The 24,520-nt window shown below is 42.1% G+C and overlaps 4 protein-coding genes across 13 annotated transcripts in view; 2 read left to right on the top strand and 2 right to left on the bottom strand.

The window, feature by feature from the left end:
- The window catches only part of LOC100538212 (uncharacterized), a 34,405-nt gene extending 26,261 nt beyond the window's left edge, over positions 1-8,144 (top strand). For 6 of the 9 annotated variants that reach the window (XM_073937047.1, XM_073937046.1, XM_073937050.1 and 3 more), the window contains 4 exons: positions 851-886; positions 974-1,018; positions 4,945-5,288; positions 7,918-8,144. In XM_073937047.1, coding sequence (XP_073793148.1) covers positions 851-886; positions 974-1,018; positions 4,945-5,288; positions 7,918-7,971 — 479 coding nt within the window. In that variant the 3' untranslated portion in view covers positions 7,972-8,144. The remainder of the gene's footprint in view (positions 1-850; positions 887-973; positions 1,019-4,944; positions 5,289-7,917) is intronic. The other 3 variants (XM_073937049.1, XM_073937054.1, XM_073937055.1) reach the window with 1 other exon arrangement.
- s1pr4 (sphingosine-1-phosphate receptor 4) overlaps positions 1-24,520 on the top strand; it is a 525,180-nt gene that overhangs the window by 344,208 nt on the left and 156,452 nt on the right. The window lies entirely within an intron of this gene.
- Positions 12,386-18,897, bottom strand: LOC141380143 (uncharacterized). 2 transcript variants are annotated; one of them, XM_073937083.1, is made up of 2 exons: positions 18,844-18,897; positions 12,386-13,356 (listed from the first exon to the last, which is right to left on the bottom strand). In XM_073937083.1, the coding sequence occupies exon 2, from the start codon at positions 13,349-13,351 to the stop codon at positions 12,515-12,517; it is 837 nt and encodes a 278-aa protein (XP_073793184.1). In that variant the 5' UTR covers positions 13,352-13,356; positions 18,844-18,897; the 3' UTR covers positions 12,386-12,514. The 2 variants fall into 2 exon arrangements, with proteins under 2 accessions (XP_073793184.1, XP_073793183.1); XM_073937082.1 differs by lacking the exon at positions 18,844-18,897 and adding an exon at positions 13,437-13,569.
- Positions 20,262-21,368, bottom strand: LOC100150882 (uncharacterized). Its single transcript, XM_001923122.8, has 2 exons — positions 21,319-21,368; positions 20,262-21,238 (listed from the first exon to the last, which is right to left on the bottom strand). The coding sequence occupies exon 2, from the start codon at positions 21,231-21,233 to the stop codon at positions 20,391-20,393; it is 843 nt and encodes a 280-aa protein (XP_001923157.2). The 5' UTR covers positions 21,234-21,238; positions 21,319-21,368; the 3' UTR covers positions 20,262-20,390.

The raw sequence follows: 24,520 nt of genomic DNA, 5'->3' as shown, positions 1-24,520 counted from the left end.
TTAAGTGAAAATAAATAAACAATATAAGAATGTTTCAACCCAAGCTCATTCTGAAAACGTAGTCCCGTGGACGTTTCTGGAGACAGCGGAATACGTCCCGGGAGGTACGTATGGCTGCATTTATTTTTTTCAAGTGAACGCTGCGGGGCGGTGTGACGCTGTTCCCTTTTGCGCTTGCCGGCCGACCGCTTACCTCCTTGTAGAGGGCTTTCCCGCTGCAACCCGTTTGTCCACTCAGCTCACCGTGTAACGTCGGCAGGCTCGAGATGCAGAGAGGAGGAGTTGACCACGGCGATCGATCGGTTTTGAGTCCGGGGAAGAGCAGTTCCAGCAATCAGGTAAGACAAAAACAGAATCCCAAAAATTAAGTGAAGGAGTTTCATAACAGGGTGAGAACGCGGTGAAATCCGAAAACGCGGTAGAAAAAAAAAATCAGGGCTTTTCTTTTTTTGGCCGGCTTTTGTAAACTGTTGCTTGGGTTTAGGGGAAGCGAGCGGGCGGGCGGGTCAATCGGTAAAATTGGTTGGGTTGAGGGAAAGAGGAGGGCGGTCAGCCGATTGGCCGGTCGTGCAGTCAATCATCCGGTCAATCGGACAGCGGTCTCTGGCGGGTTGACGTGAGAACAGCGCGTGCGCGAACCGCACTCGTGAGAGACGTTCAAGATGAGAAAAATCACACAACAGCGGCCTCTCGCGGATTCGCAAAAACAAAAACTGCAGCCGTACGTACCCGCCGGGACGTATTCCGCGGTCTCTAGAAACGTCCGCGGGACTACGTTTCCACAATGAGCCTGGGTTGGAATGTTTTATTAATTTAATTAATTAGTTGTATTTTTTTTTTACTATTTTAGGTGTAGTGTCTGGGAACAGTGATCAGTCAGACAATGGTAAAATACTGTATTAATGAACCTCTCTGTTGTTTTATTTTGATAGAAATTATTATACAGGAGATTAATAGTGGTGTTTATTTTCAGCAAGTGCAAAAATGAGTGATGATGAGGAGGACGGGCTAGTTGCTGGTAAGTTACTGTTCACCTGATTAATAGAAGGTTTTCAATTGACTTTATATGGTTGTTGACATTAAATGTCATTACAATGAACATGTATGCGTTATCAGTTCCACTGGAATTGGTTACAAATCGGTCCAATTTGGTCAAAAAGTTAACACAAGAGATTATACAAAACAAACCGCAAATATATATTGTTTCGCCAGCCTGTTGACAGTCAGCGTAAACTGAATGTGGCTATGTAGATGCATTTTTAAGCGATGCAAGCTTTTATTTACAGTAGCAAGTTGTCATGACAACTGTTTTATTTGACATTAACATAGTGGAGGAGGAGCTTTTTAAAAACTATTTTGAAATGCTGCGTCTCACAATTTTCTGTGTGAATGCCCCCTAAAGGCCTGATGTTAAACCCTCTTTTCTACGATATTTGTATAGGTAATGACTATCTGGACAACAATTAATTATACCATAGTGAAGAATAATAAATAATACATGGATTTTTTTGCAAGCCAGGCTAGCAAATTGAAGTATCAAAATAAAAGTACCTCAGGTATCCAGTGCTAGTTTTAGCGCCTCTGTGTTGCAGCATTTGAAAATGCTGGGGAAAATAGTGCAGAGATTTTCTAATCCATATGGAGATGGAAATCTGTGTATTATTCACTAATAACTGCTAACATGGATTCCACAAGGCTCCTCAGCCAATCATGTAACGGCATTAATGCCACTGGTCAGCGTTCACAGTTGACAGACCTAGCTGACGCATTCCCTACCCTGACTTTTCTTAAAAAAATATCATTTTTATTAGGGTAAAATGTACATTTTTATTCACCATGAATGTGTTGCTAAGTGTAAAACATGTTGAAGATTAGCAAACAGGCTTTCAATTGATTAACTGACAAGTTATTTCCTTACAAAAGCTGTTTATATCGTGTAGTGACGCCTCTTCTCCTTTAAAACAAAATGGCCTTTGATCTTCTTCCTCACATACTGCCATTAACAATATTCATTACACCTTTTCAGCTAACGATTTTCGCCTTTTCATCTAATAGCTTTGATTAGTGCGCATTTACAATAGCAATTTTTTTTTTTACATTAACATGGCAGAGGAGGCCTAAAGGCCCATTTAAATCAAGCACAATAACTATAAAGATACCAATAAATATAACAATAGACTTCTAAAAAATGTTCTGATTGTAAAACAACAACAGAGTTCGATATAACGATAAAGATGTAGAAAAACAATAATTGGATAAATAAGATAAGAGAAGATAAATAAGAATGATTTATAATTGGGAACACTTTCAAAACAATTATACATATTAGTGATGGGAAGTCCGGATCATTTTACTGACTTGGATCTTTGAGTCTCGTTCATCAAGATGAACGAATCTTTTTTCGAGTCATTTCGTTCAATTTGCCAAAATATTATTGAAATGTTACGAATTGCTTCCAAACACATCTACAACTAGCCCAAAAGGTTGATTGCAAGACAAATAAGTCAAAAGTAGAATATAACAAGGAGAAAATAATAATTCAATGTTTACCTGCTCTTCTGTCTCACCTCTTCTTGTCTTCAAATATCAGGGGTTCATTCACGTTACACTGACAGTCATAATATAATCTTAATCAATGCACAGTCTAAGCCGATAGGAGCCATGATCGTTCGTTTTCCGGCTCTAAACGTGTATGATTGGCCCGTGAGGAACGAGTGACTCAGACCTGATAAAGAAATCGAGAGATGAACGGATCAAAACTTTTTCCGGTTCTAAACGCGTAAGATTGGCTCGTGAAGAACGAGGGACTCAGACCCAATAGAGGACTCGAGAGGTGAGCGGATCAATTCTTTTTCCGGCTCTATACGCATATGATTGGCTTCTGCCAATGTGATGAAGACTTGAAATTAACGATACTACCTGCACAAATGTGCCCACGTGCGGATGAACGAATCACTCATTAAGAGGACTCGTAGTTCCCGAGTCATATTGAAGATTCGTTCAAAAAGAACCAATTGTTCATGAACGACCCATCACTAATAAATCTTTATAAGATAATAAACCATGAAACACTGACAGCCAATCTTAATCCAATGCAATATAAACGGCTTGCACAATTTAAAGCTACAGACAGAATTGCGAGGAAGTTCAGCTCAATGTTAAGCCCTTTTTAGCGATTATTTAATGATAACAACTATCTGAAAAGCAATTATTTATACCAATAAATCTTAAAAATTATTAAAAATAAATCATAGTCAATAACAATAAAAGTCTCTCAGGCATACAGTGCTAGTTTCAGCATCTGTGTTGTATCCTTTGTGAATGCTGTGGAAAACAGTGTGTTGTTTTTGTTAGCGATTGCTAAATTCATTGATAAGATTGATTACATGAGCTGGATTCACTGGTCAAATGTGCTAGTCGCACACTGAGGACACCTGCTGGCCACAAGGGGGAGTAATGCAAAATATATTAAAATATTTTTTTCTTTATCATTCATCAGTGTGGACTCTGATATGTTTATTGTTATATTTACAGTTGTCATGCTTGGTGTGAGCAAGCCTTAAAGGGCCATGAAACCCCCTCGTTTCAGCAGGGTGTTTTCACACCTCTACTTTGGAAAAAGTCAGAAAAGTGGGCGTGTCTAGCTCTGTTTAGGGGGGAGTGTCGGAGAAAGAAAAGTGGGATGGTGTGGGAGTGTCTATTTGGGCACGCGCGAGTTTCAGAGTCAAAATACACACACACACACATACATGAGAAAGTGATGGTGTTTAACCTACATGGACATCTGTAGTCGAATTATTTGCCAAATTATTAAATGTTGGACTTTAACTGCAGTTTGGCTCTTTCATTCAGGGAATTCATTCATGCCCCTCGCGACACACGAGATATTTGATTCGAGGAACTGCTGTAATGTTTGCAATGTTTTATACCGCACGGCGAATGAGAGAAAAAAAAACCCTCTGCATTTCCCAGAAACTTAGATGCACACGGCAGGTAGTGTCAGAAAGCCGCGCGTGTTATTCCGGTCACTAAATGCGGTAAAAACCCTACACGAGGTTAAAGTTTGGTTGTGGTGCTAACGTGTTTACACTCTGTGCAATAGTTTGTTAGATACGAACAAACTGAATAAACAAAGAGCACTGGTCGCTCACTTACCAAATCTGTAGAGACAGGACAATCACCAGCAACTAGAGCCGCTTCTTTATGAAGAGAATACTACAAACGAATCCAGATCTCAGCGTTTGCAGATGAGAACAGCTCTCAGGTAAACAATAATCCTCCTTAGACACGTAAGTTATTGTTGTCGAGCGTCGCGTACACTGTTAATCCACACGTGACTCCAGCTGAGCTCTCACAGAGAGAAAATGAAAACGAAACTTAACTGCAGCAAACTATAAAAGCAACACTTCACGCTTGTTTTGCCAACACAACGTGGCGTCTCTGTCCTGAAAACACGGTGATAGTAATGAATATTAATGAAGTTGCACAATAGAGCTCGCTGATTGGTTTGAACCAAGCCTTACTCATGCATTAATGCATCACACTGTAAGACGTAATAAGACTCACTCTGGCACAGACGTCCAGTCTGCACGCTGGAATACACGCTATTATGTCATGACCGTGACGCAGCTTCAAAAATTCGTTTCAAACGGGAAGTATGAATTTGCTTGAAATAACGCAAAAATAACCAATTTACACTTTTTAGTGAAATATAGGTGTCCTAATAGTGTTTTTAGCAGTGTGGGACACATATATGACTGTCAACAGCTCAAAAAATGTGTTTTGGTGTTTCGTGACCCTTTATTGACCAACAATGTGTGCTAGTAAAATAAACATTGCAAATTCTGATTACATGCAGACTTTAACATAAAAACATTAGATGTCGATTTATTGTTAAAACTAAATGCTGACCTCTGTTTGATAAACTGTCCGATTTTTCCACAGATATGCTTGAGAGAGATGAAATTACCTCAGTGCCAGTGATGGTGGGACATTCGGCTACACTAAATACTGGAATCCCTGAAATCCAGCACAACGAGTTGGTCTGGTGGACGTTTGCTGAATACAGAGAAATCGGCCGCTCTCCATTTGTGGTCATCGCTGAATGGGATAAAACAAACAACAAGCAAAACCTGTTTAATGGAGATATATTCAAAGACGTGAAGCTGAACCAGAGGACTGGATCTCTGACCATCACAAAAATCACACAGAAACACTTTGGATATTATAAACTGTGCATAAACAGTGAAGGACAGAGGATCTCCAAGACGTTCAGCGTTGTTGCTAAAGTGAGTATATTGAGTCAATGTAATAGCAATCTCTTAAAGAGACTTACCAAAAAATGTGAGTAGGCTGCGTCTTGCGGCTTTTACTAGTAAACTACAATTTAAACGGCAATCAGATGCAGCTAAAGGTGTCACGATCCTCCAATCTCGATTCGATTACATTTTCAATTCTAAAGGCACGATTCGATTGGATTTTCGATTAAGAATAATTAATGACCAATTTATTATTTGTAGCCTACCGTTTAAACTACCTGACCTGCATGGTCTTTGTTTTACCCATAAACAAATCATGCAGTAAATGAATAAAGGCAAGATACACACATAATTACCACAATCAATCACTTTTTCTGCGGGACTCGTGAATAGGCAGTGATCTGTGTCGTTATAATGGCGTCGGTAAAAAAGACGCACAACCAACAGGAACCAGCCAACAGTATCTGAGGTGTTCGCTAAAATGACTAAGTACAAGTGAGTGAAAGATTGAAGCAGTCTACTGATCCTCTGACTGCCTGAACCAGCTGTCTCGAGCCCATGGCTGTGTGTGTGCGTCTGTGTGTGTGTCAGAGGTAGAGAGGAAGGAGGGCTGCTCAGAAATGCTACACGCCACTGTGGATGTCAAATCGTTGTCGTTCTAAAATGCCATTCAAAAACAAAGGCAGTGTAAACAGGGCCTGAGTGTGTACTTTTCGCGAGCGGATTTGCAACGGTGGCGGGCGGAGGATCGCGATGCCGGTGTTGTCTATCGGACGAACCGTACGTAAAACGTACATAGCAGAGCTTGCAAAACTGTGTTTTTTTGTCGACAACACGAACAATGTCAACATAACTCACTGGAAATCCAAAATGCTTATACACCGGCGACTTCATTGAAAGAGGAGAGGGTTTAAGCTCTGTCGACGGGTCTCCTGCTTCTGCAGTTTAACAAGCACATCAACAAGCCTGTTTTTTTCCCGCTTGGCAAGCCAAGCTGACGTGACATGGGGGCGTGGCAGCATCGACGATTCTATTTTTTGATTCGATATTCGAAATTGAGCATAAATTTTGATCGATTTCGACACCCCTAGATGCAGCATATTTAAAAAGCTGTTTTTTTTTCTGTCTGCCAATTTGTCAGTGTCCTAATGTATAGTAAAGGTTCATGCAAATAACCCCACTCACGTGAAAAATAAAATACTATAGTAATTATTAATTATTTTCCCAGTACTGGGTTGCAGCTGGAAGGGCATCCATTGTGTAAAACATATGCTAGAATAGTTGGCAGTTCATTCTGCTGCGGCGACCCCTAATAATTAAAGGACTAAGCTGAAGGAAAATGAATGAATGAGTGATTTTATAGTAATACTACAGTGTTTTTCAACCATACTCTAGTAAAGTGTATTGTACAGTATAAATTATAGTGTTTACAACTTTTTGTTGATGAATGATTTAGCATACTGTAGTATTAACTGACAAACTGTAATAAATACTGTAGTGTACTTTAGTTTTTACTACAGTAAACTGCAGTGTATTGTAGTATAATATACTTTATAGTTGTTGAAATCTACAGTATTGAGTCTTAGAATCACCACAACAGATTGATTCAAGTACTCTACTTTAGTATGGTTCCAATGCACTATACAGTATTTACTATAAACTACTATAGTATTTTTTCATGTGGGCATATGAGTGTATACCGGCCACTTTATCAGGTGCACTTTACTAGTACCAGGTTAGACCCCCTTTTGCCTTCAGAACTGCCTTAATCTAATTCAACAAGGTACTGGAAATATTCCTCAGAGATTTTGCTCCATATTGACATGATAGCTTCACAGTTGCTGCAGATTTGTCGGCTGCACATCCATGATGCCAATCTCCCGTTCCACCACATCCCAAAGGTGCTCTATTGGATTGAGATCTGGTGACTGTGGAGGCCATTTGAGTACAGTGAACTCATTGTTGTGTTCAAGAAACCGGTCTGAGATGATTCGTGCTTTATGACATGGTACGTTATAGTGCTGGAAGTAGCTATCAGAAGATGAGTACACTGTGGTCATAAAGGGATGGACATGGTCAGCAACAATACTCAGGTAGGCTGTGGTGTTGACATGATGTTCAATTAGTATTAATGTGCCCAAAGTGTGCCAAGAAAATATCCCCACACCATTACACCACCACCACCAGCCTGAAATGTTGATATAAGGCAGGATTAATCCATGCTTTCATGTTGTTGTCACTCACTGGATATTTTCTCTTTTTCTGACCATTCTCTGTAAACCCTAGAGATGGTTGTTCGTGAAAATCCCAGTACATCAGCAGTTTCTGAAATACTCAGACCAGCCCTATCGGGCACTAACCACTGTGCCACGTTCAAAGTCACTTAAATCTCCTTTCTTCCCCATTCTGATGCGCAGTATGAACTGCAGCAGATCGACTTGACCATGTCCACGTGCCTAAATGCGTTGAGTTGCTGCCATGTGATTGGCTGATTAAAAATTTTCGTTAACGAGCGGTTGAACAGGTGTACCTAATAAAGTGGCCGGTATTCCTCAAAGCATTCTAATTTTGTAAATGAGTGTAGTCAGATAATGTTAGATTGAAAGTTACATTAAAACACTTCCCATGTTTTTACCTTTGCTTCTTTGTTTTCTTGAAGAACCCCTGGAAAAGAAAGTCGAGTCGAATTGAGAGGAGACAAACTTCCCCCTGATGAAGAAGGAAGAGCACACATATGATCATATAAACACTGGAATGTTAAATGTTTATTTTTTCACAGATCCTACAGACAGTAGGAGCAGAATTGTTGATCAATTGCTGTTACATCCTTATTTTAATAAACTGTTTTCGCTTTTATTGTGATTGATAAATGCTGCCTGCTGTGAACCTGTGCCTAACTGGACAAATGGTTTTCTTTTACTAACTTTTGCTCATTTTACAATCAATATAACCTGCAGAAAATTACTTTTGGACAGTTATATATTATATATTTATGTTTCCATATAGGAATGTGACATATGGTGATATATGCAAATCATACCTGATTTTACATATATAAAATGTCATACATGCAACTTATTTTTTATTCATTCATTCATTCCATTTATTTTCCTTAGTCTCTGATTGATTAGGAGTCGCCACAGTGGAATGAACCACCAACTACTCTGTCATATGTTTAACACAGCGGATGCCCTTTCATGCCACAACCCAACACCGTGCTGGGAAACATCAACTAACAATTTTACTAGCAAGTAGCAAATTCCAAAAATTGCGTTGGAATTACAAATACACCCAAAAACTGCATGTGCTGCTTGTTCAAACTTCCTAAAATAAATTGGAACATCACAATTCTTAGGGTTTTTTTTGGGGAGGGGCAACTTAACTGTGTTATGTATAATCCACGTAAATTTGTAAGTTGATTTAAAAGATTTTGTGTTGGGACATCATGAAGAAACTGGAACCCGGCATGTTTTACAGTTTGTTCAAAAAAATTAAAGGTGCAGTAGGTGATCTGCCAATATGCTAACCGCTTAGCATATAGGCTGCGTCCGAAACCTCCTACTACTCAGTAGGTACTGCATTTGAATTTAAACGTACTACTCGGTCGTTAGAAAAGTACGCTCTATACAGTATGAACGTAAAAAGTATGAATGGAATTCGGACGTACTACATCCGCCATTTTGTTATAGTCACGTGACCTACCTGCATCAATTGCGTCGCTTTACTCCCATTCATGAATTCGCTCGCGGGGCATCATGGGATAGCGCAGCATGCATGCGATGTGCACTCCAGAATCTCGCCGGAAGTAGTAAGTCATGCGGGTACTTCTCGCATACTGATTTTCGAATTCTATGAATTCAGACTTACTACTCGGCTCGCATACTGATTTTAGCGTACTATATAGTACGGAAGTATGCGGTTTCATACGCAGCCAATTGTCTTTGGACGGTGGGGAGGGACTGTGATTCAAAGCCACACCCCCTGAAATCGCGAGCACACCGCGTCAACCCACTAGTTCATTCGCCAGTTAATTAGTGCCAGCGCCGTGCAGAAATTACATTTATTATTACTTAGCCACACTTACATGCTATTTCAGAGCGAATATTCAGAGTAGCATGGTAAACAGTATAGGAAGGCTGTCATTGTTCAAAAATGACCCAATGTGAATATAAAAGCAACTTCAGCTCAGTAAAGCAGGTTAGGCGGATTAGCGCTATTTACTGATGTTTTGTTGTTAAACTAAATATAAATCTATTTATAAATCATTACCGATGCTGTAAAAGGACCTCATGAAACTGAAAACAATCACATCAATCTTTCACCAGGAGATTTCAGTGGCTGAACAACACGTCTGTGCATATAAAGCCTGGTTTATACTTCTGCGTCAAGTGACCGGTGTGACCCACGGTGCATGCAACGCGCGTGGCTGTGCATTTATACTTCTGCACACTGTCTGTGTCGGTCTGCATTAACACTTCCGAAACGCTAGTTGGCAGTGAGATGTAAATGTGTCTCTGTGTCGAGTTTCTTCTCTGCTGTTTTGCTTTTCCTGAACACTTCCTGGTTGTACAAGTGACTCAAACTCGCTCATTTTGAGGCAGGAACCGGCGGACGTGCAACAACTTTAACTATGAGGTAAACGCAAAACAAAACTTTCCATCAGGAGCTCCTTCACGGGACTCCACACTTGTAAACAATCACTCCATTGGGCTCGCGTCCAGCTCGCACCATTCGCACGGCTCTCGGTCCCGCCCAGACTTGTCAGCGCTACCAAGCCGACCACTGACAGAGCTTGTGCTACACGTCGTTGCGACGTGTAGTTCCAATTTTTGAGAGGGGCACGTCAGCGAAGGGCTATGCGTCAGCGCCGAAGCATACGCCGGCGTTTGACGCAGAAGTATAAATCAGCCTTTAGTCATTCATAACAGAACACAATCTAACATAAGCTTAGCCTGTCTAAAATAGTTTTCAAACAGAACATGACCTGTCTAACAGTGATACTTCAGCCATGGTGTCGTCCTTCCTCCAGCGTGGTAAAGTAACTCCAATATTAATTTAGGATTTTCAAAAGTTTCAATTCAGCATTTGATTTCTCCCAGTATGTCTCGTGACCGCGCATCTGCTTAAGCAGATGGGCACGCGCTAATGGAGGATCTGTGTGAAAAGAGATGCGCAGAAGTCCGAATCTACATTTGCTGACAGACTCGGAAGTATGCTGCATATCGGAATTAAGGGAGATGACGGTCCGACTCTATTTAATTGGATGAAAATTTTTTAGTTTATGTTTTACCCAGAATATAAAAATACATATAAACACATTTAGATCATTTACTGTAATCAGTACTATTGGACTGTAGAGACTTTTAATCAGCACAACAAAAAAATGCTTCTAAAGACAATCACCTACTGCACCTTTAACTATGTTTATATATCAGATTTCGTTTGGGTTGTAGGAAATGCTTATGTTGAGTTTAGTTTTAGTGCTCTATTTTGCAATGCGCAAACTCATTAAGGGCGTGTCCGAATCCACTTTTGCTATTTTACGGATGGAAAAATCTGATTTGCGTCGTGTACTTTTACAATGTAGATTGTGTCAAAGCAGATTAACATAGCAGATCATAGTAAATTAAACAGTACAATTCCAGAGTTTAAGTTCAGTTCAGTTTAGCTCAGTTCAGTGTGGTTTAATAATCACCACTGAAGGTCCAAACACTGAAGAGCAAATCCATCGATGCACAGCTCTACAGATCCCGAACCATGCAAGCCAGTGGCATTGCAAAAAACCAACTTCACCAATTGGCAAAAGTGAAGAATTAAAAAACCTTGAGAGAAACCAGGCTCAGTTGGGCACAACCGTTTCTCCTATGGCCAAACATGTTGTGCAGAGCTGCAGAGTACGTGCCGGAGGCTGGAAGCTGGACCTCAGCGAAGACTCGTCTGTCCCTGAGCGGCACAGGAATCAGTCTCATGCTCTCCGCTCCTCCATGACCACCACAGCAGCTGCTCAGTATATGGCCTGGTCCAGGATATGGAAACCTTGGGATCATCTCACCGCTGGTCTTAAATCAAATCAATGGCGCTGCATAGTCTGAGGACCTCGAGATGAGTATCCCCAGGTGGAAATGGAGAATAAAGAGAATAATTAGCGTAGCTGCTGTTCATAAAGTTTATAAAAGAGATGCAGAAACCTGCGTGGAGCACATTCATGTATTATACCGCTAAGTGATGCACGAAGTGTATGCTTAACCAAACAGATAGGTCTTTAATCTAAGTTGAGTTGGGAGAGTGTGTCTGAGCCTCGGACATTATCAGGAATGCCATTCCAGAGTTCAGGAGCCATAAATGAGAAGGCTCGACCTCCTTTACCTGACGTACTACGAGAAACCCTGAATTTAGAGATCTTAAAGAGCGAGTTGGATTGTAGTGAGACAGAAGGTTGGTTAGATAAACAGGATCTAGATTATTTAGAGCTTTATAGGTAAGAAGCAATATTTTAAAATCAATATGAACTTAACAGGCAGCCAGTGTAAGGAGGATAAAATTGGGGTGATATGATCATATTTTCTAGACCTTGTAGGAACTCTGGCTGCTGCATTTTGCACTAGCTGAAGTTTGTTCATAGAGGATGCTGGGCAGCCAGCAAACAGAGCATTACAGTAATCCAGCCTAGAAGTCATACAAGCATGGACTAGCTTTTCTGCATCAGAGATGGATAGCATACTTAGTAACTTAGCGATATTTCTCAGATGAAGGAAGGCAGTTTTTGTGACATGAGATATATGATTTTCAAAAGTTAAACCGCTGCCTTATATGACACCCAGGTCTTCTATAGTAGAGCTAACGCTAACTCTGTATCCCTCTAATTGCAGGTTGAGTTGTGAGATCTGCTGTGTACAAGATTTTGGCCCAATAAGGAATAATTCTGTTTTGTCTGAGTTTAAGAGAAGAAAATTGTTGGTCATCCAGTCTTTAGCTTCTTTAATACACTCAGTTAGCGTAGTTCTGACATCTTATCAGGTTTAATTAATAAATAATTAAGAACAATCCTGTGTATTGGTAAAAGAAAAATGTGCATTGATCAGTATTGTATATTAAAAACAATGAGATCCACTGACAAAACAACATACTGAGTTTGCATGAAATCAATCTTTATTTGAGAAAGCAGTACAAGCAGCGGGAAAGTCAAACAGAACGACAGGTAAGAGATTGCTGTAAAATACAGTTAAAAACCGCTGCAGTATCTGAGCTTTCTTGTATTATTTGGGCTTTCTACAAAACATGTAGCCTGAAATGAGCTTGCGTGGAATGTTGATGCTTGAAACATCAATGAAAATACGAGCTCTGCGAACCATGCTCTCCTGGAAGGCTCTGCGCACATATCGGTCTGGGACATAAATGTTCTCAGGTACAAAAACCTGAGACAAAGTAGTGCTTGGCATATTTCCACCACGTGGCACATTCACCTGGATCTGCAGGTTGTGGTATCTCAAATTATGCCGGTTGACCATGCCTTGCATGTCAATTCGAATAGATTTTGTTTTGATCAGATTGGAACGGGTCTGGCTCACCAGGTAGGAATTATCCCAGTTACCGATTAGGATTGCAGCCTCACTTCTATAGTTGTTGCCATCAGCGATGTGATTTTGAGCTCCCTCTGCTAGAAAAGTTGTTCTTCTACGGTTAGCTAAATCATCAATGGTGTCTAAAACTACTTCATCTCTCCTGTTGCGATGTGGAGAAGTGTTGTGGTGGTCTTCTCCAGCATCTCCGAGGGTCTGGTCCTCCTTCACCAGCCCACAGTATCCCCAGCTGAAGGTGTTAATCCTGCACCAGCTGTAGTCTTCTCCATGTTTAGCACACTTGCTGTCAGCTTGGCACTGTCTGCCCCGGAAGTCCACGTTCTCCTGAGGTGAACAGTACATGCTTTGGCTCTTTCCGTCTTCATCGGTGCTCTTGCACTTGTATTCGCCGCCGTCAGGCTTGCAGTCTTCTGCGCACAGCGTGCCGAGATGAGTAAAGAAAGTTTTCCCTTCACTCAGACACGGTGAACAGAAGAGCAGGAGAAGAAAGAGAGAGACTCGCAGACGCTCCATTGTTTCTGCCCAGAGAAGAATAAACGAGGTTTAAAGTAAGAAGCAGTATAAAAATCATCATGCCTATGAGCATAAGTTTACATACCCTTTAAATGCTTGGGCTTCACACAGGTTGGAGATGGCTCTAAAGAATGTGTGAGAAAAACGTTTTTGCGTCTCCTTTTGTACACTTCTTGTGTGTCGAGGTTAACCACTAACTTCCTTTTTCATATTTGTGCAATCAAAAAGTGTTGCTTACTTGGAAATTACCTTTTAAAGAAGTTATGTGAAACTTTGCTATGCTTTGGTAGAACTATTCATTTTATTGGCATTTCCCCATTGCATAACATACGCATTGGTAGCAGTGGACCACCACAGACAACAGAGATAGTGGGGCCATTCTTCATCAATAGCCGCGTTTCCACTATCGCGCCTAAAGCGGGCGAGCCAGGGCGAGCCAAGGCCAGTGGGGTTTCCACTGTCACTTCCGGGGCCTAATCGGGCCAAAGCGGGGCTTTCTTGGGGCCAGCGGCCGGCCTTTTTCGGCCCGCCGAATACCTTGGGCCAAGGAGGGCCAGCTGGGGCTTCGGGGCAGAGTGAAAAAAGAGGCGGGCAGTTTTCTGATCGCACATGAGTACATGCGCCAAACAAATAAAGAAATAAGGGAAAGAAAACATCTAGCCTTATAGTCTGGGTATGATCACCCTTATGTTTCCCTTTTAAATGTAAGGCTGCTGCATAAAATAACAAAGTAGTTTTAATATATAGTGATGTTTTTTGCTGCGTCCTCCTTTATGCTTCAATAGCGCATAATAATCTTTACACCATATTAAAAACACAGCAGACAGTAAAGGTTTTCGAGAGTTTTTGTCAAGTTTAAAATGTTTGTTTGTGCGTGTTTAGATGCCTGTATGTGTGTGTGAGACCGGGCAAAAGCGCTCCTTCACAGCTCTGTTTGGAGATAATACATAAATACAACAGAAAGACATAAAACTTAACAAAATACGTGCCCACTTTCGTAGACTTTAAACAATATATTGTCATATCTTGATAAACTATATTAAAATATAATTTAAAGAATTACAAATATCGGATATATATAAAATCACATTAAATAAACCAATATAAAATAAACAAAAGCTAGCTATAACAATGTAGGTAGCCTATATACAATACATATATCAAAACGTTTTAAAGCCACATATAGCCTAACTTTCATTTTACAAAGACCTGTCTGGAAAAAAAAGATTTTCGATATTTTCTAAAAACAATAAACACAGGAGAAGGTTTGAAATATTTATATAAAGTAAATATTTATATAAGTAAATATTTATGAAGTATTTGGATACGATGATATTAATCAAATCGCGCAAACAGAGCATTATTTGGGTGAGTGAAAGCAGAATCTAGCCTATACCTTTTTTTCTGTCACTCAGTCCTGCGCAGCGCTCGCTGCTTTAAACGCATATGGGGGAAAGTACAAACACAAAATGTGTTCTATATCCTCAAACAACTGTTTATGTTTTTATATGACGTGGTTAAATTTATGAATGAAACTTTAAATGAAGAGTTTTAGTGAATAGCCGAGCGCAACAAATATGGCTATATTTTATTAGGCTACTCGCTCTTGTGCTGAAAACTTAACACGACTTCTATCAAAACGAGGATGTTAAAAAATACATGCCATATCGAGTTATAAAGGAGAATTTCTGTGGCTTTATATTATGGATGTGTGCGCTCTCTGTGTTGTGTCCCTGCGTTAGTGGCGAGAGCACACCATGCACAGTTGGTCGGCGAGTAAACAAATGTAATGAATGGAAATACACAGGTCTGTGCGTATAGACATTTCATGTACTGCTGTACAGTAACGTGTCATTTGTTTGTTTCGGTTGTCTTCATTTTAATGGTTTCGTTTCGTGATGATTCTATGGTGTGCTTTGTCTGCCTCATTCCCGCTGAAGTGGGCGGGTTGTGTGACGTTTGATTCGGGGACGTTCTGTGGGCGGTGTTTGCGTGACGCGCTGTGAGCTAATAGCCGACAGTGGAAATGCGACATGATTTCAGCCTCATTTCTCAACCTCCCGGGCTATTGGCCCGGCCCGGCCCGATTAAAGCCCTGGCTCGCACTGGCCCGATAGTGGAAATGCGGCTAATGGAAACCTCAAGGCCACTGGACATTTGAAATAGCTACATGATTGTGTGTTTCCCTCTTTATGCACTGAAGCTGGCACGTTCCCTGAGTTTTTCCAGCAAGATGGTGCACCATCACATTATGGGCGTCAGGTCCGTGCATACCTAAATGAACAGTTTCCTGAAAAGCGGATTGGTCGTCGTGGGCCAGTTGAATGACCCCTCAAGATCTCCCAATCTGGAAGGCAATTGTCTATGGTGTGAAGATACAAGATGTGCAGCACCTGAAACTACGGATACTGGAAGCCTGTGCTGGCGTTTCTCCTGCCGTGTTGCTATCAGTGTGTGAAGAGTGGGAGAAGAGGGTTGCATTGACAACCCAACACAATGGGCAGCACACTGAACACATGTTATAAGTGGTCAGAAACTTGTAAATAACTCCTGAAAGAATAAAGTAACGTCAAAATTTCTTGTGAAATTCCCAATAAGTTTGATGTGTCACATGACCCTCTTCCTATCCGCTTGTTAAGTGGTGACATGTTTGTGACGTATGTAATACTGTTTCCGGGTCCAAGCCGCCACTCATCACACATTAAAGTTCATTTTATATAAAATCATAGTGTACACAACAATCTCTGGGCTTGCTGCATCACAAATACCAAAAATGTAACAATTTATAAAAAAATTAATCACTTTCTGGCCATCGGATATTAGGCATGGACATATATACTGAGATCGTGATTTTCGAAAGCATTAAATCGCTTTGTAAACGTTTATTATTACCATTTCATGAGTCTCCCCATTCAGTTGAATAGAGCGCTTGAACCCGGAAGCCACTTTGCGTGACGTCACACGCTTATAAGCCTTATAAGTCTGCACTGGGGGAATGGTGGATAGTTTTATTACCTGCAGTATTAGCATTAGTATTAGAGTACATAACGACCCATCACCAACAACCAAGCTTTTGCGTCACTTTGTCATTCTTGTTTTATTTCATAGAGCCACCTAGGTGTTTGTGTTGTGCTTTTTTTTTTTAATTATTACACACGATGGCCCAGTATTGCACAACACCTACATTTCACATTTCAAAAAGCAGACACTAACTTGCAACACAGTGACATTTGGAAAAGCAGAAACTAACTTGCAAGATAACGGCATTTCAAAACGCAAACATCCCACATAGCAAAATTTCTCTGGCCCAGCTCTGGCCCACACAATCAGGTTTTGCTTGGCCCACATGCCGCAGTGAATTACGGTACATGACTGGACCAAATCTGGCTTCCAGACAAGGGCCAAAAACAGACCATATCTGGGCCAAGTCTCAGCCACATATAAGTTGGGGAATACGACTAAAAACAGTCATGGGGACTGCAGAACACAGCACACTTGTTAGATTGATGCAGACAATAGCCCCTTTCACACATACAGACCTTTCCGGAAAATTACCGGCAATTTTCCGGAAAGGTTGTATGTGTGAACAGGTCCTTTTTGAAAATACCGGTAAATTCGTTCTGGCTATTTTCCGGAAAGAGAAGTTGTAACATTACCGGCAATTTGCCGGAATGCTGCGCTGTGTGAACGCAGAAGGAAGATTTCCGGAATAAGCGTGTGCACGTCTAGAACGTGCTGACGTAAGACGTCTGCTTTAGCCAATCAGAACAGTCAGACGCATTTACGTCCGCGCGGTTTATGAGAATAAAAGCCTTTGAATATTTTCCCAGACACATTTAGCTGCTAGAAGTTAGTCAGATCACGTTTATATGTTCTTCTTAACGCCAACTGTGTAAATATTCATCGATGAGATGCTTATGATAGGCCGTTGTTTGTTTACCTTCAAGCTTTGCGTGTGCCCATGAAACAGCCTGTGAGCGCCTGCACACGCACATATTATGAACATCTCGAAATGCGAAAGTGATCCTGCGAAAGTTGTTCACAATATTGATCATCCACAGAGTTTGTAATTTAGTCAAATGTTTACAAATACAAGCGCAGCCGTTTAAAGCTCATTTGTGGTGAATGATGTCAGAATTTACCGGTATTTTGGAATGGATGTGTGAATGCTCTTTTCCGGAAAAATTCCGTAACGTCCTCGCCTGTGTGAACAGCGCTTTTTTGAATATACCGGTAAAGTCGTTCCGTAAATTTTCCGGATATTTACCGGTATCACTGTGTGAAAGGGGCTATTGACTTGTACCGCAAAGAGACCTCTATCTCACTCATGGCTTGTCCTCTCAAGTGGTGGAAAGACAATGCACAACGTTACCCACTGCTGTCAACCTTGGCTAAATCATATCTCTCTGTCCCAGAAACCTCAGTCCCAAATGAGAGTTTTTTTTTTTCTGTTGCAGGGGACATGCCCAGAGATCCCAGCTTTTACTAGATTATAGTTGTAAGGTCCGGCCCACTGGTCCAACGGCGGCAGCCAATGGTGCGGCAGAAGGATCTTTGCGCGTCACTATCTTTTCATAAACAGCAGACATTTCAATAAAGTAAAATATACCTCTTATGTATTATCTCATAATTTTATCTGACTCCATGTTATATATATATTATTTATAATAGTTAATAATAATAATGATGATATATAATTTGTCAAATTAGATGGAATTTGGAAGAATGTTTGAACTTTTTGTTTTCACTATTAACCATTACATCTGTTCATTCGGGTGCTCATGTCGCTCAGAGAAATCGCCTCGGCCGAAGGCGTCCCTCACGGTCACACTCGGGTCCGTCTTGAATATTAAACAGAGGTAATTGACTAATACTTTAGATGGCCGCTACCAGCGCGCTCGTTCTAAAATACTTTAGTTAGTCCCGCTTAGATGTACACCTTTGAGTTAAGACAATCATCATTTCTAATTACAGGTTAGCGCATTAATATAAATGTACCCGACTACTGGACTCTATAGTAACTTTGGTTTTCACCAAGCCCATGGTTTCCCATATGAACTTAATTTAGAATAATATTACCTTCAAACAAAGGTCGGGTACCCAATCTAGGTTAGTCGTGCAACACCTTGTTGACCTAGACGGAAGTTATCGCCCTTTCCACCTAAGTACACTTGAATCAATATCAAGAGTCAGTCGGATCCCTAAAACACAATTAGTGTGCCCAATGCTCCATCTCAACTGGATTTTAGTCGGTCTACTGACCTGATGCAAGACGTGCGGAAACAAGGATTCAGCGTAATCTACTAGAACTAATAATTACAGAGTGAGCAAAATATGTTCAAACATAACAATTTATTAAACAGGTAAACAAAGGTAATCATTTAAATCCAATTCAAACAACAGACAAATCTAATCTAAAACAATAAAGACATCATCAAATTAACCAAATCAAATCTGTAAACATAATGAACAGAGGTTTTAGAAATGTTTACCTGGAGATGAAAACTACACACAGAAGTTGTGCGGGAGATCTGCATACAGATTCCCTGAGTTCTCTGCCATCTTCCCTTAAATACCCACTTTTGCACCTCAGGGTGTTTCTTTGATATTTACCATTTCAACATCACTCTATTGATATAGAAGTTTCGTGTTCTTTTGTTTTAGTGGGAAGAGGTCTTGGCCGGGGTTCTTGTGATATTAGCATTTGGTTGTTCCTTTGTTTTGGGTAGAAGGGGGATTGGGCTGTGATGCTTGATTTACAGTTTTATTACTGGTCCTAAGGCGAGTATTTTAATGTTTAAATGAGTGAAACCTTCTTTGCCAGACCCACCGGAACCTTCAATGTGTTGACATCTGAATATCTTAAGACAGAGATAAAAAGAAGAAATGCATGTCAGTAGATAAGTGTCCGTGAGAGGTTTCGTTCTCACACTGAGGGTGGTGGGTGAGAGTTCTTTGATGTTTATCAGGTGTCTGTTCCTGTTAGAGCCTGAATATTTGATCATTTCCAAAAGCAGTCTTACAGTAATCATTTCTGATATTAACCTTACAATAATCATTTCTGATACCAGCCTTACATAGTTACAAGATAACTTTCCTTTAAAATCTCTATCTAAGTGAGTGAGTGATTAAATGTTGAATGTAATGAGTTTTCAACAATACTAAATTGAAACTTTTTTTGTTTTATATGGTTTAATAGTTTTTGTTAATAAAATGTAAAAATTGAAGTTCCTGTTTTAAGACTTGCAGATAGATGGCTAATTTGTATGCCATTGATATGTTCAGTGCTAAGGTAAATAAACACTTTTGGCACTTTTTTCAAGTCTTTTCATTAATTTTGTTTTTCCTGTAAATTATTCAATAAATACCGTACCGTGCCATTCATACCGAGGTATTATCGTACCGTGAAATTCTAATACCGTTACATCCCTAATATATATATATATATATATATATATATATATATATATATATATATATATATATATATATAATGTTGTAAAAATGAGAAACTCATAATAATGACTCTCATTTTCAATTTCTTTTTTTTTTTTGATAATTAATCTTTCTCATTATAATGAGACAATTTCTTTATTTCGTAGTAATGACAATTTTTCTTATAATAATAAATTGTTTTCTCACCTTAATGACATTCTCATAATAATGATATTTACTTTCCCATCATTTCGCAATGGGCACATGGTTTGCAATCTATTAATATGGTTATGGTTGTTGCAGAAAGAACAGAGAGATCTATGCTGTTTAAAAAAGTCCAAACCTGTATACTGTGTAGAATAAAATGTGATTTGTTCAAAACTCTGATGTCCATGTACCTTATTCAAAGATATGATCTGATCATTAAAATAATTGAGAACAATTCTGTTTATTGATAAAAGACAGAACAACATACTGAGTTTGCATGAAATCAAGCTTTATTTGAGAAGGCAGTACAAGCAGCGGGAAAGTCAAACAGAACGACAGGTAAGAGATTGCTGTAAAATACAGTTATAAACCACTGTAGTATCTGAGCTTTCTTGTATTATTTGAGCTCGCTAGAAAAGCTTAAACAGTTCCATGAATTACGGTTTCTATTTCTAGGTATGTGTGAAACATCAATGAAAATACGAGCTCTGCCATTCATGCTCTCCTGGAAGGCTCTGCGCACATATCGGTCTGGGATATCAATGTTCTCAGGTACAAAAACCTGAGACAAAGTAGTGCTTGGCATATTTCCACCACGTGGCACATTCACCTGGATCTGCAGGTTGTGGTATCTCAAATTATGCCGGTGGACCATGCCTTGCATGTCAATTCGGAGATTTTCTGTTGTGATCAGATTGGAACGGGTCTGGCTCACCAGCTCTGCATTTCGCCAGCGACTGATTATGTTTCTAGCCTCATATCTCCACTGTCTGCCATCAGCGATGTGATTTTGAGCTCTCTCTGCCAAAAAAGTTGTTTTTATACACTTAGCAGTATCATCAATGGAGTCTATAACTACTTCTGCTCTTCTGTTACGATGTGGAGAAGTGTTGTGATGGTCTTCACCAGCGTCTCCGAGGGTCTGGTCCTCCTTCACCAGCCCACAGTATCCCCAGTTGAAGGTGTTAATCCTGCACCAGCAGTAGTCTTCTCCATATTTAGCACACTTGCTGTCAGCTTGGCACTGTCTGCCCCGGAAGTCCACGTTCTCCTGAGGTGAACAGTACATGCTTTGGTTCTTTCCGTCTTCATCGGTGCTCTTGCACTTGTATTCGCCGCCGTCAGGCTTGCAGTCTTCTGCGCACAGCGTGCCGAGATGAGTAAAGAAAGTTTTCCCTTCACTCAGACACGGTGAACAGAAGAGCAGGAGGAGAAAGAGAGAGACTCGCAGACGCTCCATTCTTTCTGTCCAGAGGAGAATAAATGAGGTTTAAAGTAAGAAGCAGTATAAAAATCATCATGCCAATGAGCGTAAGTTTACATACCCTTTAAATGCTTGCGCTTCACACAGGTTGGAGATGGCTCTGAAGAATGTGTGAGAAAATGGTTCTGTGTCTCCTTTTCTACATTTCTTGAGTTTCGAGTTGAACCATCAACTTCCTTTTCTTATTTGCAGAATCAAGCAGTCTTGGTTAGCTGGAAATTACCTCTTACCGAAATTCTGCTAAACTTGACAGAACATTAACAATTAGTGGCATTTCCTCATTCCACAATATCCGCTTTCATAGCAGTGGACCATGGGAATAGAACTATCAAAGCTTAACTTATAAAAGCACCAGTTTGCACTGGGAAAAGTTGGATTGGTTTACTACCTGCAGTATTAGCAGGGTAAACAATAGCCCATAAGCAACATCCAAATTGTCACCCTTAGTTTAGGTTAAATGCCATGCTCCCCTTTCTTCCCTGCACTCAAAATATGACGTTTGCTGCTTGTTCAAGCTACTTATTTAAAAATTTGTTGGAACTACATAATTCTTAAGTTTAACTTAATTGTTTTATTTTCAATCCACTTAAATACGTAAAAACGTTACAGCCATTTTCAGATCTCACCAGAGATGTTCAATAGGATTTAGGTCTGGGCTCTGGATGGGCCACTCAAGCACATTCACAGAGTTGTTGTGAAGGCACGCCATTGATATTTTGGCGATGTGCGTTGGTTCATTGTCCTGCTGGAAGATGAAGCGTCGCCCCAGTCTGAGGTCAAGAGCACTCTGAAGCAGGTTTTCATTCAGGAGGTCTCTGTACATTGCTGCATTCATCTTTCCCTCTATCCTGACTAGTCTTCCAGATCCTGCTGCTGAAGAACATCCCCACAGCATGATGCTGCCATCACCATGCTTCACTGTAGGGATGGTATTAGCCTGGTGATGAGCGGTGCCTGGTTTTCTCCAAACGTAACGCCTGGCATTCACTCCAAAGAGTTCAATTTTAGTCTCATCAGACCAGAGAATTTTGTTTCTTGTTGTCTGAGAGTCCTTCAGATGCCTTTTTGCAAATTCTAGGTGAGGAGTGGCTTCCGTCTGGCCACTCTACCATACAGGCCTGATAGGTGAATTGCTGCACAGATGGTTGTTCTTCTGTCAGGTTCCCCTTCGGTTGGGGAACTTCAGTGCCATGAATGGGAGGATTCGGATCAGAAGCCGCTTATCTGGAGAGTATTGAACGGGCCAATGAATGAAATTAATTGGCAGCGTAAGCTTGCGCAGGTGTGCGACATCTGCAATCATCTCAGCATATAAGCACACCTGAAGCCAGCAGACGCCATCCTTTTCGCTTCAGATCCTTTCTGAGTGAGTCGATGAGGGTTCCTCTTGCTGATCAGCACTTCAGAGCGAACGAGTGTGTCTCCCGGTCCAGAGTGGGTCTTCGCGGTGGCAGACGGTCGAGCTGGGTTACTCCCTTGCCTGCGGTTCTTTGGGTCCGGTCCTCCAGAGCGGTGCGTATAGTTGCAACTTTCCTAAAAGAGCAACACAGTCGTGCAGCACGTCCTTTTCAGGATGGCGCTCCGACTGTGCGTTTCTGGATGCGGGGGTTTCCTGTCTCCGGATGATGGACACGATCACTGCATTGCATGTTTGGGGGTCCAGCATGTTAATGCGGTGCTCGCGGGCGGTTCATGTCGTCATTGCGATGCCATGACCGTTGCACAGCTAAGATCGCGGCTAACTTTCGCAAGAGAGCGAGCCACCCCAGTTGCCTCCTGTTCTAAAAAAGCAGCGGGCGCTCGGGCAGATCTGAGGGTTTCAGCGGGAGCTAATCCGCCGCCCACGGGCTCGCGGACCTCTCGCTCCTCACGGCGCTCCATCCAAGCTTCGGGTGGTGAGAGTGATCCGTCTAACCAGATGGTAGCTCTCACACTCGCTGACACCGGAGATCAGATGTCCTCCGCGGCATCGGAGGGTGGGCTTTCACTGTCCGACGAAGATCCGGACCCGCTCGCCCCCTCCGGGCAGGTGAGCGCTGTCAAATCGGATCCTGAAGCGGACATGTTAGCCGTGCTTTCCCGGGCTGCTTCGGCCGTGGGGTTGGAGATGGTTTATCCCCCAGCTCCGCGGCCGGACCGACTAGATGGGTGCTACGTAGAGGACCAGAAGGCGAAGCCTTCGAAGCCTCTCGTCCCCTTCTTCCCGGAAGTGCACAGTAGGCTCACGCAGTCCTGGAGGGCACCTTTCTCTGCCCGTGCTGCGAGTGCCTCCGCCCTCACCGCCCTTGACGGCGGAGCTGCCAGGGGGTATGAGGCGATCCCGTCAGTGGAGCGCGCTATCGCGGTCAATCTTTGTCCGCGCGGCGCCTCTACGTGGCGGGGTTTGCCCCGCCTCCCGTCCAAAGCCTGTAGGTTGTCTGCCTCCCTCGGAGCCAGAGCTTATAAGGCTGCGGGCCAGGCTGCTTCTGCTTTGCACGCGATGGCCACCTACCAGCGCTACCAAGCGCAGGCGCTGGCCGAGCTGCACGAGGGCGGGTCCAACCCAAGCTTATTACATGAGCTGCGCACCGCGACCGACTATGCTCTTCGGACTACTAAGTCCGCCGCGTGTGCGCTGGGGAGGACGATGTCCACACTTGTGGTTCAGGAACGCCACCTCTGGCTAAACCTGGCCGATATGCGCGACGTTGACAAAGTTCGCTTTCTTGACTCGCCCATATCCCAGGCTGGCCTGTTCGGCGACACCGTCGGTGAATTCACCCAGGAATTCAAGGCGGTGAAAGAGCAGTCGGATGCGATGGGCAATGTCATCTATCGGCGTGGCCGTAAGCCCGCTCCGCCCGCCGAGCCATCCACCTCCGCTGTTCCTCGCCGAGGGCGCCCGCCAACGAGTGCTGCCCCGCCCCCGCCTGCGCCTCCGGCCAAGCGGGTGCGGCGTTCACCTCGAAAGCAGGCAGCCCCTCCTGCCCAGGGCGCCGTTAAGTCCGGTAAACGGACCGCGAAGCGTCCCTGAGACAGGCCATCCGGAGAAGAGGAAACTTGCTCTTTCCCCGCTGGAGGGCGGGGCCCCGATAACAACGGTACTTTTCAGTGCCACCAAAACATCAGTAAAGAGCACTTTTTCCCTTCCCCGGATGTGACTGCACGAGTTCTGCCAGTCCGGGACGCGCTGCCTTCCGGCTCGCAGACTCTACGTGCTTCGCCAGTGGCTCACGAGCGCTGGGGGGACGGTCTCCCTTCCCTCAGCCCTCCAGCCCCCTCTC

Source organism: Danio rerio, chromosome 22, assembly GCF_049306965.1.
Source record: "Danio rerio strain Tuebingen ecotype United States chromosome 22, GRCz12tu, whole genome shotgun sequence".
Lineage (NCBI taxonomy): Eukaryota > Metazoa > Chordata > Actinopteri > Cypriniformes > Danionidae > Danio > Danio rerio.
Note: the sequence above shows the minus strand (reverse complement) of the source record. Positions and strands in the feature narration are given on the sequence as shown.

Bases quoted from the DNA above. Each gene is read 5' to 3' on its own strand.
- LOC141380143 (XM_073937083.1), bottom strand. From the start codon at position 13,351: ATGGAGCGTCTGCGAGTCTCTCTCTTTCTTCTCCTGCTCTTCTGTTCA.
- LOC100150882 (XM_001923122.8), bottom strand. From the start codon at position 21,233: ATGGAGCGTCTGCGAGTCTCTCTCTTTCTCCTCCTGCTCTTCTGTTCA.